Genomic DNA, 17,041 nt, shown 5'->3' on the forward strand with positions numbered 1-17,041 from the left:
ATGGCTCTGAACAGAGGTGCCAAGTAGAATATCGTTGCAGTTCAGCAGAACTTCGAAATGCAGCTCCTAGGTCCATTAAGGCAACAAATTTCATGTGGCTATTTAGGATTATTATGCCCTAAGGGAAATGCTCTTATTTATATAAAGGTTTCCGAATCTTCCTGTCCTGCGCTGGCAAAAATATACAAAATATTCTTTTAAGCCTAGAATCAATCTTAGTGACGCAATTTTGGAGTTAATTTTGTATTTATTGCTATATTACCACAATTTTTATAGCAGGGTGAAATGTTTTGTTTGTCGTCTTACCTTTCTTTGTTTTATTTCAGAAATCTTCAAATCAAGCAACATCTCGATGAAATGTACTGAAGGAGCCGCCCATCTGGCCTGGTACCTCGCAGAGAATACGTACAAATAAATATGTTGTACATAACTACTTCTTTTGTCAGTGGTCACTCATACCTACTTGCTTGTAATGCTGTGTCCATGAAAGATACTGCGGGGATAAACTTTAAAAACGAAAAGAGGACAGGACGAGCGGTGTACCGCTCGTCCTGTCCTTTTCTCGTTCTTCAATGTTTATCAGCAAATGTATGTTGTTGGTGGTATTTTGTGGTATGAAAAATAAAATAAATCATCCGAGTTCTTACAAGGTAAATTGAATATTATTGTAGAGAATAGCCTGCAAGCAAAGAACGATGTCGAGAATAACTTTTCAGCAGATTTTTCTGATACACCCACATGATGCTCCAAAAATTTCATACTGACTTTGCTCGCTGCCAATACAGGGGTGGTTTCAAACCAAATCAATGTCGTATGCAAAAAAAAATTGGGCTTCTTGAACTGAAGCGCCTTGGGCCGAAAGTCTCAGTGGCATTAGCTAAGAGCTGTGCCAATTCCTGATAATGGCTTCTGAGTCAACACCATTATATGCAGGCTTCTTCCTGGAGTCGTGAAGCAACTCTGCGCAGGCGCATCTCTAGGTGGCCAATACATTCGCATCGTTGTAGTGAGTGTTTCGACGACTGAACACAGCCTTAAACAGGAGCCACTCTGCTCTGGTACGACATCCCTGAACGTTAATTACTGCAGGCACTAGTGGCGTCCGCCTTAGCTTCATAGCGAACATTCAGGTTGACCCAGATGAAATGGATCATCGTATATAACATAGCGAAACCTGCATCCAAATTGAAATTAACTGAGTGTGTTGCCGCCTAGTATTTTTTTGTTACGTCTACTTTAAAAATTACTCGAGATAACTTAATGCTTTATTATATGCCACTCAGGTTCAAAGCCCGCTGAGTACGTCGGATGATCACCATAATCAGTGAAGGAGAACGATGAGGCATAATGGCCGGCCATCGGGATAAAGCAATCAGAGCGGCACGAGGAACGCCTTAAAATTGCGTCTTCCTACGCTCGTGCTGTGACACGTGGCCGTTTAGGGAAGGAGACTACGAGGTCCTTAACAAAATGGTTAATTAGAAGCGGAAACCAAGATAGAGGGCTGTTACGAAAGAAGCAGTTTGGAAATGGCTGAGACTCGTCACGCTCTCATTGTTTATTTTTTTTTACATTCGGCTACTTTTAAAACCATATTTGGACGGAGATGTCAAACTCGTGCTCTCTCTCATTTTCATCTTAACAGAGTTGACATGCGAAGGTACATGTAAGTGTTCTGAGCCTAAGGAATGCCGGCGCTTGCTGCAAAGGCCTGCATGCCGCCGGAAACGCGCAGGTCGAGCTTCTGCGCGCGCACCGTTTGCTAAGACAGGAAACGATTTAGGCGCCCCGCGATTTAGGCGCGCGACGCGCCGGCTCTATCGGCACACATCGCGATCACTGCGTTTACAATACGCCTGATGAGCGAAGATGGAAACGGGATGCCGGCTCCGTGGCTCCTGACATAGCACTACGGTTTTCAAGGCTCAGGAGTGAATTGGATTGTTGTCGACCGCCATGTAAAAGGTCCGAACCAGCCGCTTCCTACGTGGTAACCTTAACGTAGCACTTTTAATCGGCAAAATCAACTCTTCAAAATATTCAAAAATATAAGACAGCCAGCACTGTGCGCTCGAATCCGACCCGATTATCGCGCTCTCATCGGAGATATTATGAAATGCTGCCAGCCTCGTGTCTTCTGCGCTGCCCACGGTAGAGCTTTGGGTTTAGAGATGTAAAATTTCAAGAAATTTCGAATGACATGAAAAAAACCGCATTTTTTCAGGGTTTTTTTCATAAAAAATTGGAAATTTTGCAAAACGTGACAAAAACAGATTTATTTGCAACAGCACAACGATCAATAATAATGCTCCGAAGTTTAGTCGAATAGGCAGTTACAGATGTCATATTGTGAAACGAACTTCTTGTTCTACTGCACCGAGAAGATAAATAATTATTTGCACTTCGGCGAATATTGAGATATAAATATCATTTTGTGGAACAAACTTCGTGTTTCATTGCATCGAGAAAGGGAACATGAAAATTGATATATAAGTCACTCCATATCGGACTCAGAGTCACTGTCGCTGGATGCGGCACTACGCGCAGCAGCATGTATTGAAGCCGTGTCCACAGCTAGGTTCGACTGCACATACACAAGCTTTCGAACGCGTTCCACTGAAAGCCTGTTGCGAATCCTTATATGGACGTTTCCGAAACGTGACCAGTTTCGTTCGCAGCTGGGGGATGATGGTGGTATCTGCAGCAGTCGGCAAGAGTTCGCGGCTGGTTGGTGCAAAGGCCTTGCCACCAGGTAGATGGGGCCACGTGCTTCGCTGAAGATCCTTGTCCTGGACCAAATTCCTGCGGATGTCCTTTACTCTGCTACGTTGGAAATCTAGAAGCTAGGCTTGTATTTGGCTAAAACCGCGTACGTGCACAGCAGCCTATGTGCACGTATGTGCACATAGGCTGTATGTGCCATGTGTGTAGTGCTGTAGAATTTGCAGCCATTTTGTTCTACTTCAGCTGTGAGTTCAAGTATTAGTGTGTTTTTAAGTCAAGCCTGGGTCTTATACGTGACCTGGCTTTCAACCCGCGTACTCGCAGCATGAACATTTTATAAAGCACTACCTGGAACCGGCGATGCCGACTTCTCCAATCGTTCAACGATGCACGCTGTAATGGTTTTAAAAGCAAAAACAAAAACCTACACTAAAAGCAAGCAATCATAAAACCTTGAAATTTCATTCTGAAATTTTCGATGTTTCTTTCCATTTTTAAAACCTCGTCTGAAAGAAACGAAAAAAAAAACGTTTTTTTTTTCAAAATTGCAGTGTTTTTTTCAGGCCTTCACATCTCTATTCGGGTTGCTGTTGTTAGAGTGATAAACGCCAGAGGCTGCTCACGGTGAGCTTTTGCGGCGCCCCGCCAGCAACCACTGGTGCTTATCTGGGAACCAACAGCAATGACTTATCCGTGTCGTGGACAGCGCTGAAGGCGTGAGGCTGGCAGCGCTTTAGCAAGCCGCAGTTGAGAGCGCTGTAATTGCGGTGCATTCCTGAATGGAGTCCCTGGACCACCACTGGCTGTCCCCACTTTGTGCAACCTCCAGCTTTTGCTGGCCCGCTGTGCGTGGGAAAAACAGCCAGCGCTGGTCTTTTGTAAAGAGGGGTCCATCCGGAACGACAAATGTTTTTTTTTCCTTCATTTGATTAAAGTTTCAACTGTCTCTCATTCTGGTGAGCACGGTGCACGCTGTTAGGAAGTATTTTGTTTAAATTTCGCGGGAATCCATATTTAGAGGACCGCGCTAACGCTACCCCTTCGAAAGCGGTTGGGTCTCTTCATTTTCATGGCACTCAAAAAGTTCCCAATCCACACAAGATCAATGCACACAAGATCTGCGGTCGCTGCGGGACGCCGCCAGTTCTGTTGGTGGCGACTGTCTAGCGTATTGCATAAGCGAATCACCGATTTCGGGAGGTTCACCAGTACGAGCGTCCAGGACTTCTACGGCCGTGGGATTAATAGTTCATTAGAGTGTTACGATGTTCTCCTTCAGATCGGGGACCTGTATTTTGTATGTAGAGCAATCTATAAGCCGTCACTGAGTTCCCTCCTCGCACGTCGTTTTCCCCACTACATGCCTCGATGAATCCCTTCAGGGGCGGCAGGCCAGCGCACTGATGGAGTTCTGTGGTTCGCTTATTTCGTGGTCGTCCAGTGATTGCACGAAGCCACGTATGGAGTTCACTATGGAGGGTCTCTAGCAGTTTTGTTGGGTGTTGTGTTGACGATGAACCATGTAGCTCGGCAACACGCATTAAAAATGAGGGCGGCAAGACAGAATGGGTTGTTAGTGCAGGCTCCCGCACCTTCAATGCGACTACCGATGCTCCTGATTAAATAAAGATGCCTTCGCCAGGCTAACCGGAGCGATGAATGATAATCTTTCAGATATCATTACGGAATGCTCAATAAAAGTGATGGCTAGGCGATTTGGAGATTAAAAATGCGAATTCTCAGAAAAGAGCAAAAAAAAAAAATCCCTGTGTGAAACCTCTAACGGAGATATATATGGACTAACAAAACTGTCAAAGCTAATCAAGAATAGTAGGTAACCGACGTATGGAGCACACTATAGAGAGAATCGAACACGTTCTAAACAATTAATGCAACCTAAAAGTGGTGAAGAGGAAACTAGCTATAATAAAAGAAAGTAAGGACGATCAATTGGACTGATGCGGAGCTAAAGTGAGAGCAATTTTTTCAATTGTGATTGTATTTCATTAATGATATTGTTCCATTTCGGGTTCTATTCTGAACTTATTTTTGTTATATTTTTATTTGTAATCACTCTTTTTTTCATTTGTACTAAGTCAACCATTTTCATTTTAGGAGAGCCATTCTTTGTCCTGTGTCTCTCTCATTTCCCTTACAAGTAGAGAGGGAGAGGACTGTTAACAGGTTGAAAGTGGAGAGAGGGAAATCTCACTACAGCCACCGACCACGGCTGGTCCTGCAGGTTTCACATCGGTGCCGACGTTTACGCCAAACAGTTTTCGGCTTCATAACCGAATCAAATGTACGGAATGCCATGTCACTTATTAAGGCGGAATGCAATTTACGGAGACAGGAAAATCGGGTGTACAGAGTGAAATATGGTAGCTGATATAGATAACACGGTTAAAGCAGCCGAGGAATTCTAGATAGATTTCTTGAGTAGCCTGAATAATCAGGACGCCACTGACGGAGCCAGAGTTGACAAGGAATGGGACATCCAGCTAGTAACGAAACGGGAAGTAGAGAAAGCCTTACATGCAGTGCAAAGGGGACAGAGGATGGCAAGGAGAAGGTAACTGCAGATCCGGTCAAGGCCGGTTGAAAATTGTGCTATGAAATTGTTTACCCTGCTTACGGAATTCTTCGTGACCTTCAGTGCAACCGGAACCTGAATATCAATTATTAAGAAAAAGGGACGCCTTGGAGCTTGAAAAATTGGACAAATCAGCTAGTTAGTCAACTATAAGATGTTTACGAAGGGGATTTGTAATAGAATTATTTAGCTGCCGCGGTGGCTTAGTGGTTATGCTATTCGGCTGCTGACCCGAAAGACGCCGGTTTGATTCTGACACGCGCACGCACACGCGCACGCACACGCTCACGCACGCACACACACACACACACACACACACACACACACACACACACACACACACACACACACACACGTACGCACACACACGCACACACGCACACACACACACACACACACAGAATTATAAGATCTTTACATTTCAGTCAATAAAAGCACAAAGTAGGCTCCCAGGAATGCTACTAGAGAATGGACAGGTGTGCCGCAACCAATCAGGTGATACACAAATGAATCATATATAACAGACTGCTATTTGGCATAGATTAAGAGCGAACCGATGAATCAGTTGAAATCTCAGCATTTGAGGTGGCATTGTGAAACCAGGGTGAAGAAATCGGACGTGTAAAGGTAGTGGAGAGTATAGCATGTGTTTGGAAACTGTTACCGAAAAAGAAAATTTAGAAATTTGGTCCACCTTCGATCTTGCAGCCCCTCAATGTCGCAATATAACTCTGGCCCCTGACATGAAAAAATGACAGTTGATTCGCTAAATTTAGTTAAGTTTGTAATTAATGAACTCTATCAGGCACAAAATGCCCGCAATTCTTTGGAATGAGCTCGTACAAACCGCATTGTCGTGCCTCTCATGCCTTTTTAAGCGAAAATCGGTATATTGTAATCTGAACGTCTGTAGAGCCCCCGTAGTCCCCCACAGAGAAACTCAAAAAATCCTAAACAGGAAGGGTGCACTGCAGGCAGACATTATCTCTTCAGTGCTATTTCCCGCGTGTTTACAAGCGGCATTCAGAAGATTCGAGTTCAAAGAGATGGGGATGAAAGTTCATGGAGAATATCTTGTAATTTCTGGTTTACTGATGAAATGTTCTTTGTAACTAACTCAGCGGAAGGACTGGAAAGCACGATCGAAGATCCCGGCAGACAAAGGAGAACGGTAGGAGTAAATAGCAATAAGAATAAATCTAAAAAATAGTGAAATAATCTCTCAAAGGCACAAAACATTACAGCCGAAGGGAAGCATTGGAAGTTGTCAGGAATGCAACTATTTAGGGCAGGCAGTAACCGCTTACACGGTCCACGAGAGTGATCTAATAAAGTAAATAAGAACTAGGTGGAGAGTATCCGATCACCGCTCTCGCGTCATGAGTAGCATATTATCAGTGACCCTCAAAAATGAAATATACAACCGTTGTATCATGCCATGGAGGACTAGCTCATAGCGCTTAAACATGTAGGTTAAAAAATGAATAAGGTCAGGTCAGCGCTGCTAGATGTGGAAGCGTGGCAGGGCGTGAAAGCAAGATAACCAATTTGGAGTGACTTCGAAGTGAAAGAAACATATCAGAAAGAGGCAGAAAGTTAAGTCGGTGGATACGATTATTAATCTCGCGGGAATAAGGTGGCTGCAGGTGCCCCAGAGCATGGTTAATTACAGGTTATATAAGAGGCCTTTTGTCTCCTGCAGTGGACTTATTTATGTAGACTAGGATGGTGACGAGCTATTAAATTGCTTTCTTAGTTGGTGTCTCCACCGCGTGAGATTATATATCGATCAATTTACTGTTCCAGATGCATCAAGCAGCACGCACTCTTAAAATGGAGTGAATAAGACTGCTTTTTCAACTCAGGAATAAAGCAGTAACTGCATCTAGGTGATTATGGTGGGTGACTCCAACATCACTATAATTGAATTGTTTTGTCTCCTGCCGATGCACTAACGGCATCGCATTGTGCAAAAACATCGCTCTGCTACCTTCAAATTTACAAAGTTAAGAGCGAAGTCTTATTCAGCATTGCCAATTTCGAACGAACCGAATAACTTACATACAAGGTGTGCGCAGAATTTCTTGGATCAGTCACATGAAGACAACATGCTGGCTAAAGACCATCACTGTGTTTCCCAGAGAGTACTGGGACAACCGTGGAGAGCTATTGCACTAACTTACAGCTCCTAAAGTGCTAATTGTTTATTTAAGAGGAATTTTTCCATTTATATTGTGCCCTTTTATTTACTTTCTTGCTGCAGACTGAGAGCGTTTATTGCACTGTTGAAAAAATACATCAGGTGACAAGCACTTCCAACTTCATACCTACAATAACAGCGTCGTTTATCACAGTGTTCGAAATTCACGAAAACGATTAAGTGTAGCCTGCCCATTGCAGTGTGCCGATTATTTCACAGATACTTCACACGACGGAGCACAGATGTACTCCAGATCATTAAAATTCTCGCCAAATTCAGGTCACGTGAGCTGCCGCCGAACAAACGCCAGATCCTGGCGGTGCCATTCCCGCAAGGTTCCACTTGCGATATTCTGCAGTTAATGGGGGTGCTGCTTTCCTCAACTTCGTTACAGCGGTCACGTTCATTCGAGGAGGAAAGAAATGCCGAAAATTCGCGTAGTAGAACCGAGGCGACATCGTTTTATCTTCCCAGTCTTCTCCCATCTAGTCCGCGTGTCATCGCTACCATCGGGGGTGATCGTACTGAAAATATTATTCCCTTATGTGGCCTTCGCTCTGTCGTTAGCGATGCGAACAAATGTCATACTGCACATTGGTTTCATACCCTTTCTCCTAGTGGCATACTCTCCGCCAGCACAGAGGTAGTCTATGTCGTGGTTCTGTGGATGAGAAAGGGCATGCGTACCTATTGTATTAATGAGCGAAACAGTATAAAATGGCTCGCCGCACCGAGTCGGTTAGCAGTTGGCTCAACACCACTCCAAAAGTAACCATGGTAAGGCAGCTTCTTTTGCTACCCAGCACAGTCTAAAGCAGGGCGTTGTTACAATGCTGGTATTTGCTATTTCTTTAGAATTTCCACTCCACCTCTAAGACTCCTAAGCCGAATTGTCAGATTTTAATATAAAGTATTATACTGTATTGGACAATAGCGACAAATGTGATTTGGATGCAAGAACTTACGTCAGCAACCAGGAGCGTAGCATCTCAAGGCTTTTAGGCTTTTGAAATGCTCGCATTTTTTTACATTGGGGGGTTTATCACAACTGCTAAGGTAGCGAACTCGTGCAAGTCGCAGTACGTTCTTAGAAAAGCGGCATTTCAATTTCGCCCGGGTTTGCAGGCAATCGTTGCAAGTGCGGCTCGAGTGCCAGGCATCTGTAGACTTATTGTAGAGCGGCAATTTGTCACGATTCTCAATTCATGATTTTCTTTATGTACGAATCACAGCGGATACGTGTGAAAGCCGGTACCACGCTGTGCAAACAATTAAAGGCTCCGGAAACCTTTATATGAAGTGAAACGGAATATTTCCAGTAGAGAATAAATTATGACTACAAGCCTACGTGCGACAGTCTAATAGGAACTTTTTAGGTCGGTCTTGCCAAAGACAATTCAGCACTTTTCTGTGCACTAACCCCAGACGCGAATCAAGCATTTTAACAAGCAAATATAAGACGTTTACGCGAACTTCAACTTCTAGCCGCGCCTACGGATGACGATCAAACCACCGCGACCCCGTGTCATCTCTGAGCACGGCCGCTCCTTGCATAGCACCCTAAAGCGATGAATGGATGGATTGGTGGAACCACGGGAGATAGGAGCGTCCCATTTAAAACGGGGTGGTGGAAGTGGTCACCATGTGCGGCTTTTTTTCCCACCTTTTTCTTGATATTTCTTTTGTTCAGTTTACGGGGGTTTAACGTCCTAAAGCAACCCAGGCTATGACATACTCCGCAGCGAAGGGCTCCAGAAATTTCGACCACCTTGTGTTCTTTAACGAGCACTGACATCGCACAGTACACAGGCCTCTAGCATTTCGACTCAATTAAAATGAGACCGCCACGGCTGGAATTGAACCCGCGTCTTTCGGGTCAGCAGCTGAGCGCCATAACCCCTGAACCACCACGGATGCCTTTAATATTTCTCTAAGGGTGTTATAAATCGGTCGTATATTCGCCATTTTCCTTAAATACATTTTAACCTTACGCTTCTAATGTTATGTCTGCTCTCTGATTTTGAGCCACTAGTCTTCCAATAGATTTTTGCTGCCTTCCACCGCAGATTTATTCACATGAGCATTGTTATCTCTAAAATCTACCGCCTCAAGGAGAGTGACTGCCTGAATCGATTCCCGGATGGATGCCATCACATTCGAAAATAAAATGGGTAATTGTTTCTCCATATTTACCACACACTGCACATGTCTACGAACGGCAAACGAGAATGAGGCATTCGCGAATCACGCGATCGAACCCATAAAGTCGCAACCTGTCACCTCTAGCGTTGTTGCTGAAAATCATGTTTTGGCGCTAATTTCGTTGACAGTCTTCATGAGCACAAAGAGCGGTACCTACGTTTTAAAACGGTGTTTCCCATAATGCAGTGACAAAGGAGTTTTCCCATCTACAATCTCTTGAAAAATTTTTTTCCAGTAAAGTCGGAATATTTCCTTTTCAGATCCGTGCCTGCATCCTCTTGGCTCTCGCCACCAGCGCTCTTGCTGGCTACACCGGCTACGGCCTTGGCTACGGTGGCCTCGGCTACGGTCTTGGCTATGGTGGCCTCGGCTACGGTCTTGGCTACGGAGGACATGGCTTCGGTCTTGGCTACACTGGCTACGCTCCATCTGTGGCCACCGTCGCCCACGCCCCAGCTGTCGCGACTGTTGCCCATGCTGCCCCAGCTGTCGCCACCTACGCTGCCGCTCCAGCCGTGACCAGGGTTGCCACCACCTACGCCGCTGCTCCAGCCGTCACCACAGTCGCCCACGCTGCCCCAGCTGTGGCTAGCTACGCCGTCGCCCCAGCTGTGACTCGTGTTGCCGCCTACCACGCTGCTCCAGCTGTCGCCACCTACGCTGCTGCTCCAGTTGTTGCCGCTGCTCCAGCTGTGACCAAGGTTGCCACCACCTACGCCGCTGCCCCAGCCTTTGCCACCTACGCTGCTGCCCCAGCTGTCGCCACCGTCGCTCACGCTGCTCCAGTCGCCGCCTACGCCGCTGCTCCAGTCGCCACCTACGCTGCTGCCCCAGCTGTCGCTGCCGTCCACGCCGCCCCAGCTGTTACCACCACCACCGTCCACCACGCCCCAGCTGTGGCCACCGTTGCCCACGCTGCCCCAGCCGTCGCTGCCTACCACGCCGCCCCAGTCTACGGCTACGGCGTTGGCACCCTCGGCTACGGTGCTGGCCACTACGGTTTCGGCCATGGTCTCCTCGGCTACGGCCTGAACTACGGCTATGGTCTTGGCTCTCCCTTCCACTACGGTGCTCTTCTCCGCAAGAAGAAGTGTAAGTAGCCTCCCTCCCCCTCTTTTTTTTCGTATTGAAGCTACCTTGAGGTGAACTACCTATTTGACCACACGATGGTTTGAATAAGTCCTGACCAACTGTGAACTCACCTACTCAAAGATGTCTCAGTACTCATTTTCCAAGCATTTCACCATAAAGAAGTCAAGCACAAGGCCAGGGGAAAGCTTGTCCACATTTTTCACGTTTCGTAACCATCAGCATTAGGAATCGAACATCGCAGCTAGTGCAGTGCGAAGCTCGTACCATTCAGCATGCGTTTTACAAAGAGGATTATAAGAATACCAGAAGTACAAATACAGAATTCTTCATATCTGTTGGTATCTATAAATACCTCTATTATATATGTCGAAGCATAATATTGTGTTGATTTTGTTTGGCATCGGTTGAGATTAATAATTCAATACGAAATTGATTTTTTCACACAGCTAGCAAAGAACGCGAGTTTTCAGCTTATCTGATGCAGTTTTGGTGATTCCTTTTCTTTTTCCACATTTCAGAAATTACCAGCTAGAGAGAGATCTGGATGACGTCTGCACGAGGATCAGCCCACCTTTCCTCGGACATTGGATACAAGATGCACAAATAAATGACTCTATGCGTACTTTCTTCTTGTTCGTTGGGAGCAGTTTACTGGCAGTTTACAGTCTGCTTCAATGTTCACCGAAACGCAAAGGTCTAAGTCTTGGTTTACAACCCGATAGATGGATAGAATAACTTTATTATCCAACATATACTGTGAGGGCTTTAGCCCTCCCGCCTGCACGACAGCTAGGAGTCCTTAGATCCCGGCGGCGACTTCGGCGTGTCCTACGGTCCGAAGTTGAGTCTCTGGGTCAGAGCTAAGTAGCAGGGACTACCTTGAGATGGCGCCATTAGGCATCCCCATATCGTATGGCTCAGGTTAGCCCTATGCTTTCATGACTTACACCTATCAGTGTACTGCCCCAATCGGAGTCTCATTCCATGCCCAAATCGAAATTAACGTCAAAAATAACATGGAATGAGAAAGAGTCTGCACCTGCGGAGCATCAACAGGCTTAAAGCAATCAAAAATAAAAGAACAGGGCCCAAGTGGCGAAAAGCCGAATTTCGTGGAAAAAGGCAATGGGAAAAATAAAGTAGGGCACGGTAACATTGTATCCTAAGGGCTCAACGAGCACAGAGAAATGATTGTTCGTGGGTGAGCGTCTTTTATTCAGAAAAACTATGACGGTGCCAAAGGAAGAAAAAAAAAGAGAAACTACCGCTCAACATGGTTTCCGTTCGGGCCTATCGTGTACAACTCAGCTCACTGAGTTCATCCATGATGTCGCGGAAGGTATAGATAGGGGTGTTCAAATAGACGCAGTTTTTCTTGATTTCCGCAAGGCTTTTCACGTGGTTTCGCATTCTCTGCTCTTAACAAAGTTATATTTAGGTATACCTTCTAGACTTCTTGGATGGATTCAAGAATATTTGTATGCACGGCAACAACGGGTACTTATAAATGGTGTCACTTCGCAGTCTGTTCAGGTTTTATCGGGTGTGCCGCAAGGCTCGGTACTTGGGCCTTTGTTCTTTCTTGTTTTTGTAAATGATTTGCCGAGTGATCTGTGCTCCCGTGTTAGGCTGTACGCCGATGACTGAGTTCTTTACCGTTCTGTCACGTGCGCAAATGATACCATTCTGTTGCAGTCTGACCTTGACACGGTATGTGCGTGGTGTGACAAATGGAAGATGACTCTCAACACCAGTAAATGTTACCTCATGCAGTTCACAAAAAAAAAGAAGATATGGGGCAACTATAATCTAAATCAATCTGTTGTACAGACAAAGGACAGAGTAAAGTATCTCGGGATCACATTTACAGCCAAGTTTGATTGGACCGCACACGTCGACGCGGTAACTGCCAACGCTTCCCGCGTTCTCAACATTTTTAAAAGAAACTTTAAACATACAACTCCACGCCTAAAAGAAACATTGTACGTTACGAATGTCAGGCCAATTCTCGAATATGGATGCTTATGTTGGGACCCGTTCACAAATATTTTAATAGACAAGCTAGAACGAGTTCAGAAGCGGGCAGCAAGGTTCGTAACTGGGAATTATAATTTTAAGGTTAGAAGTTCTGAACTTCGGGAAGCTCTTGGTTGGAAGTTATTATCCCACCGAAGAAAAGTTTTTAGAATAAAGTTTTTGTACGACATTTAAAATATTGAAACAGGAATTAATAAAAGCGCCTATTTAAGGCAACCTCACTACGTTTCAAGTAGAAGGGACAATACCATGAAAATTAGAGGATAATAACTGCCGGATTAATACATTTAAATATTCATTTTTCCCCAACACAATAAGTGACTGGAACCTGCTGCCTAATGAAGTGTTTGAGAGCGAGAATTTCCAGGCTGCAATTGACCATGCAGTAATCTGATTATGCTGTTGTCAGTGTTGGTTCTGCGTGTCGGGTGCAATCAGAATGCTTTTATCTTTATGGAGGTTCTTAACATTTTTCTGTAACTTTTCTTTCTGTTTTGTTCTCTTGTGCTGTATTGAATTTTACTGTTATTGTACTTACCCCCCTCCCCTACAATAATGCCTCACAAGGCGCTGTAGGTACCTTGAATAAATACATAAATAAATAAATAAAATAGAAAAAAGAAAGAAAGAAAAAAAACGAAACGAGGACGAACAAAAAAAAACAAAGGTAACACACACAAAAAAAAACAAAAAAACAACCACAAACAAACAACAAAAAAAGAAAAAAAAGAAATGAGAATAGAAAAGAGTGAAGGAAAGAAAAGTTAGAAATAATAAATAAACAAGAAATGAAAATATAAAAGAAAAGAAAAAGAAGTGTGATGGGTATGAAGCACGAGTGATGAGGAAAGGCACAAGTTGAAACCAGGTGATGAAGGTCGATGGCACGTGAATCTAGGCGGCAGGAGATGGAAGATCTCGAAGAGCGAGTAGAAAGGGAAAAACTCAAGATCTTAGCGGTGCAGTACACGGAATAAAAAATCTGTGGAGTAATAAAGGAGATGGGAAAGCAGCGGAAAAGAAAGGTATGCCAATTTAGATATGTTATGAGAATGTGCCTTTCCTACTTGATTTTCATGAAAGAGCAAAAGAATAGAAGCAAAAAAAGGAAAGTAAAGAAAAGTAAAAGGTTACGTAGGAATAAGAAATGTGTGAAAATTGTGTGCAGAATGTTAGAAAAGAAGAAAAATGTAGAGGAAATGTAAGTGTTGTGTAGGTGTAATGAAAGTGATGTCGATTGTCCTTGGCGAATGTGAAAAAGAGCGAAAGAATAGAGGCAAGGAAGAAAACGAAAAGGAAAAGAAAAGAATATGTGAAGAGAAAGCAGGTGCACGAGTGGTAAATAGGAACTGTAATTTAAAAATGAATCGAATAGGACAGGATGGAAAATAAGGTATGTGTAATTGTAGTATAAGTGTATTGAAAGGGATGTCAAATAAAAGAAAAGTATAATATGTAAGTGTGCTGAGTGACCAAGGCCCATAACTATAGAAACGCACAAATGCAAGCAGTGTAACTTAATTGAAGAATAAACAAAAGACAGTGTCGCTATGAAAAATGTCAGAATCTTGAGTGGAAGGGTGACGGTGTATTTCACAAACCGTTTCTGTATGAAACTAGGAATTGTGCAATATCACAAGTACACAAAGTAAATGGACCAAAAAAAGAGTTGTTCCTGGAAATGATTAAAGGAAGAACTTTGGTAAATTGGTTTCTGAGGAAAGGAAATGGCGCAGTATCTGTCTGACATATCTCGGCGGACACCGGAACTTCACCGTAATGGAAGAGAGGGAGGTGGGAGTGATAGAAGAAAGAGAGAACGAGATACCGATTTGGGGGTCTCCGGAATAATTTTGATCCCTTGGGGATCTTTAACGTGCACTGACAATGCACAGCACACGGGCGCCTCTTGCGTTCCGCCTCCATCGAAACGCGGCCGCCGCGGTCGAGTTAGAACCCGGGTACTCCGGCTCGGTAGACGGGCGCCTTAACCACTGAGCCACCGCAGCGGGTGAAGCACTTTGTAATAATGCCAATCTAGACGTTTCACTATGTGAAAAGAAGTGGACAACGGACGAACGCTACCTTTGTGTCGAGGGCCCAAAGAAACTTGTGACCTCATACAAGGTAGGAAAATTGATGGTAGCGCAATGCGCGAACGCACAAAAAATCATCAGACACTGTGCGTATCTCATGGTGAAGGTGCCGTGTACGAAATTTTCTTGTCATGCGGAATTCAGTAAATCGGACATACTGGGTTATTTTCCTATTTCCGCACCGTCGCAACAACAGCCGTGTTTTGTAAATTTTTCTAATTTTTCTTCCTACAGAACTCTGGTTAAATCATTTCATTAATGTAAAGCCACATAAACGCACTTTTTATTATGACATTCGCGAAGTGTTCGAAGCCGCACTTCCATGTTTTATGACCGAAAGCAAAGAATTCAGAAAACATTATCACAAAACGTGTAAAAACATGTTTACATTAACACATTTTTGAAACCTTTCGTAATATGCAGAATTTATGCCTACACAATAGTAGTAGTAGAAGGCCTTTATTCGACCATGATTTATAGGCCTAGCATGTCGACCGCCTGGGCGACCAGAAGTCGCTATTCTTTCTCCCCTTCATCGCCAAGCCAGTCGAGCCAGGTGGTGATGGATAAAGAAAGGGGGGGGTAGGAACCCGACTGGTGAGGAGCCGGACAATAGAAGAGGCAATGGGCAAGGTCCGTACAGATACAGGGGCAGTTAGGACAGGAAGGAATAAAAAATGCTGACAACATCACATTTGTTGCCCGAACGGATTTCCGCCTAGAAAACAACCACTTTATGCTCCAGAGTTTGGCAGGCCATTGGGCAAAACGAAGCCGGGTCAAGCCTCTTCCGCGTAGCCGGCATCAAATCCTGCCTCACTGATTTGAAAACGCTACAAAGCACACAAATAACATCAGTAACTAAAATATCATTTACCAAAACTGCCGCTGAGTCGAGCGAAATAGGCCAAAAGAAGAAACTAACGGGCGCCTCTTGCGTTCCGCCTCCATCGAAACGCGGCCGCCGCGGTCGAGTTAGAACCCTGGTAGTCCGGCTCGGTAGACGGGCGCCTTAACCACTGAGCCACCGCGGCGGGTGAAGCACTTTGTACTAATGCCAATCTAGACGTTTCACTATGTGAAAAGAAGTGGACAACGGACGAACGTTACCTTTGTGTCGAGGGCCCAAAGAAACTTGTGACCTCATACAAGGTAGGAAAATTGATGGTAGCGCAATGTGCGAATGCACAAAAAATCATCAGACACTGTGCGTATCTCATGGTGAAGGTGCCGTGTAAGAGGGTTCTCACGCAGCTTCCGCCCTCTCCGTTCGATGACGTTCTGCGTCACACCTGCGGTAACTCAGGACGTTCTACGTCCGCCGCTATTGAACGTGGGTGGCGCTGATGAACACTCTCCAGGTTGGGTTACTTGTAAACATAAATACCCCCGAAAGCAGAAGATTTGACAGCCGTCGCCGTAGCTCAGAGGTAGAGCACCAGACGCGTAATTCGGAGGTTGTGGATTCGGATCCCACTGGCGGCATGTGGTTGTTTTTTCTTCTGCTTTTCTAATCAATTTGCTTTAAGTGATAACATATTAAGTAATATTCTAAACTGATCAACACCACACAATAAATAAATAATTTAAAAAAATCCCCTGTGTCCTTTAGTTTTTGTGGCTGTTGGCTTCTGGCATATTTATAACGAGCCCCTCATTCCCTTTCTCTTGTTAGCTTAATTGCTTAGCGAGGGCCTCGGTTCTGGCAGCCTTGACGCCATAGGAAGCATAAGAGGGTTCTCACGCAGCTTCCACCCTCTCTGTTCGATGACGTTCTACGTCACACCTGCGGTAATTCAGGACGTTCGACGTCCGCCGCTTATGAACGTGGGTGGCGCTGATGAACACTCTCAAGGTTAGGTTACTTGTAAACATAAATACCCCCGAAAGCAGAAGATTTGACAGCCGTCGCCGTAGCTCAGAGGTAGAGCACCGGACGCGTAATTCGGAGGTCGTGGGTTCGGATCCGACCGGCGGCATGTGGTTGTTTTTTCTTCTACTTTTCTAATCAATTTGCTTTAAGCGATAACATATAAAGTAATATTCTAAATTGATCAACACCACACAATAAATAAATAAATAAAAAAAAATCCCCTG

General features: G+C 44.6%; 1 protein-coding gene across 1 annotated transcript; it reads left to right on the forward strand.

The window, feature by feature from the left end:
* The first annotated feature begins 8,234 nt into the window (after positions 1-8,234).
* LOC149363363 (uncharacterized) lies at positions 8,235-10,819 on the forward strand. Its single transcript, XM_089568484.1, has 2 exons — positions 8,235-8,294; positions 9,980-10,819. The coding sequence occupies exons 1-2, from the start codon at positions 8,235-8,237 to the stop codon at positions 10,817-10,819; spliced, it is 900 nt and encodes a 299-aa protein (XP_089424610.1).
* Positions 10,820-17,041: the final 6,222 nt, after the last annotated feature.

This window comes from Amblyomma mixtum, chromosome 2, assembly GCF_055824585.1.
Source record: "Amblyomma mixtum isolate Tamu chromosome 2, ASM5582458v1, whole genome shotgun sequence".
NCBI classification, from domain to species: domain Eukaryota; kingdom Metazoa; phylum Arthropoda; class Arachnida; order Ixodida; family Ixodidae; genus Amblyomma; species Amblyomma mixtum.

What these genes read in the sequence shown, in the direction of transcription:
- LOC149363363 (XM_089568484.1), top strand. Translation starts at nt 8,235, where the DNA reads ATGGCTCGCCGCACCGAGTCGGTTAGCAGTTGGCTCAACACCACTCCA. An exon ending in CCACTCCAAAAGTAACCATG is followed by an intron (nt 8,295 to 9,979) that starts GTAAGGCAGCTT and finishes TTTCCTTTTCAG; the next exon opens with ATCCGTGCCTGCATCCTCTT.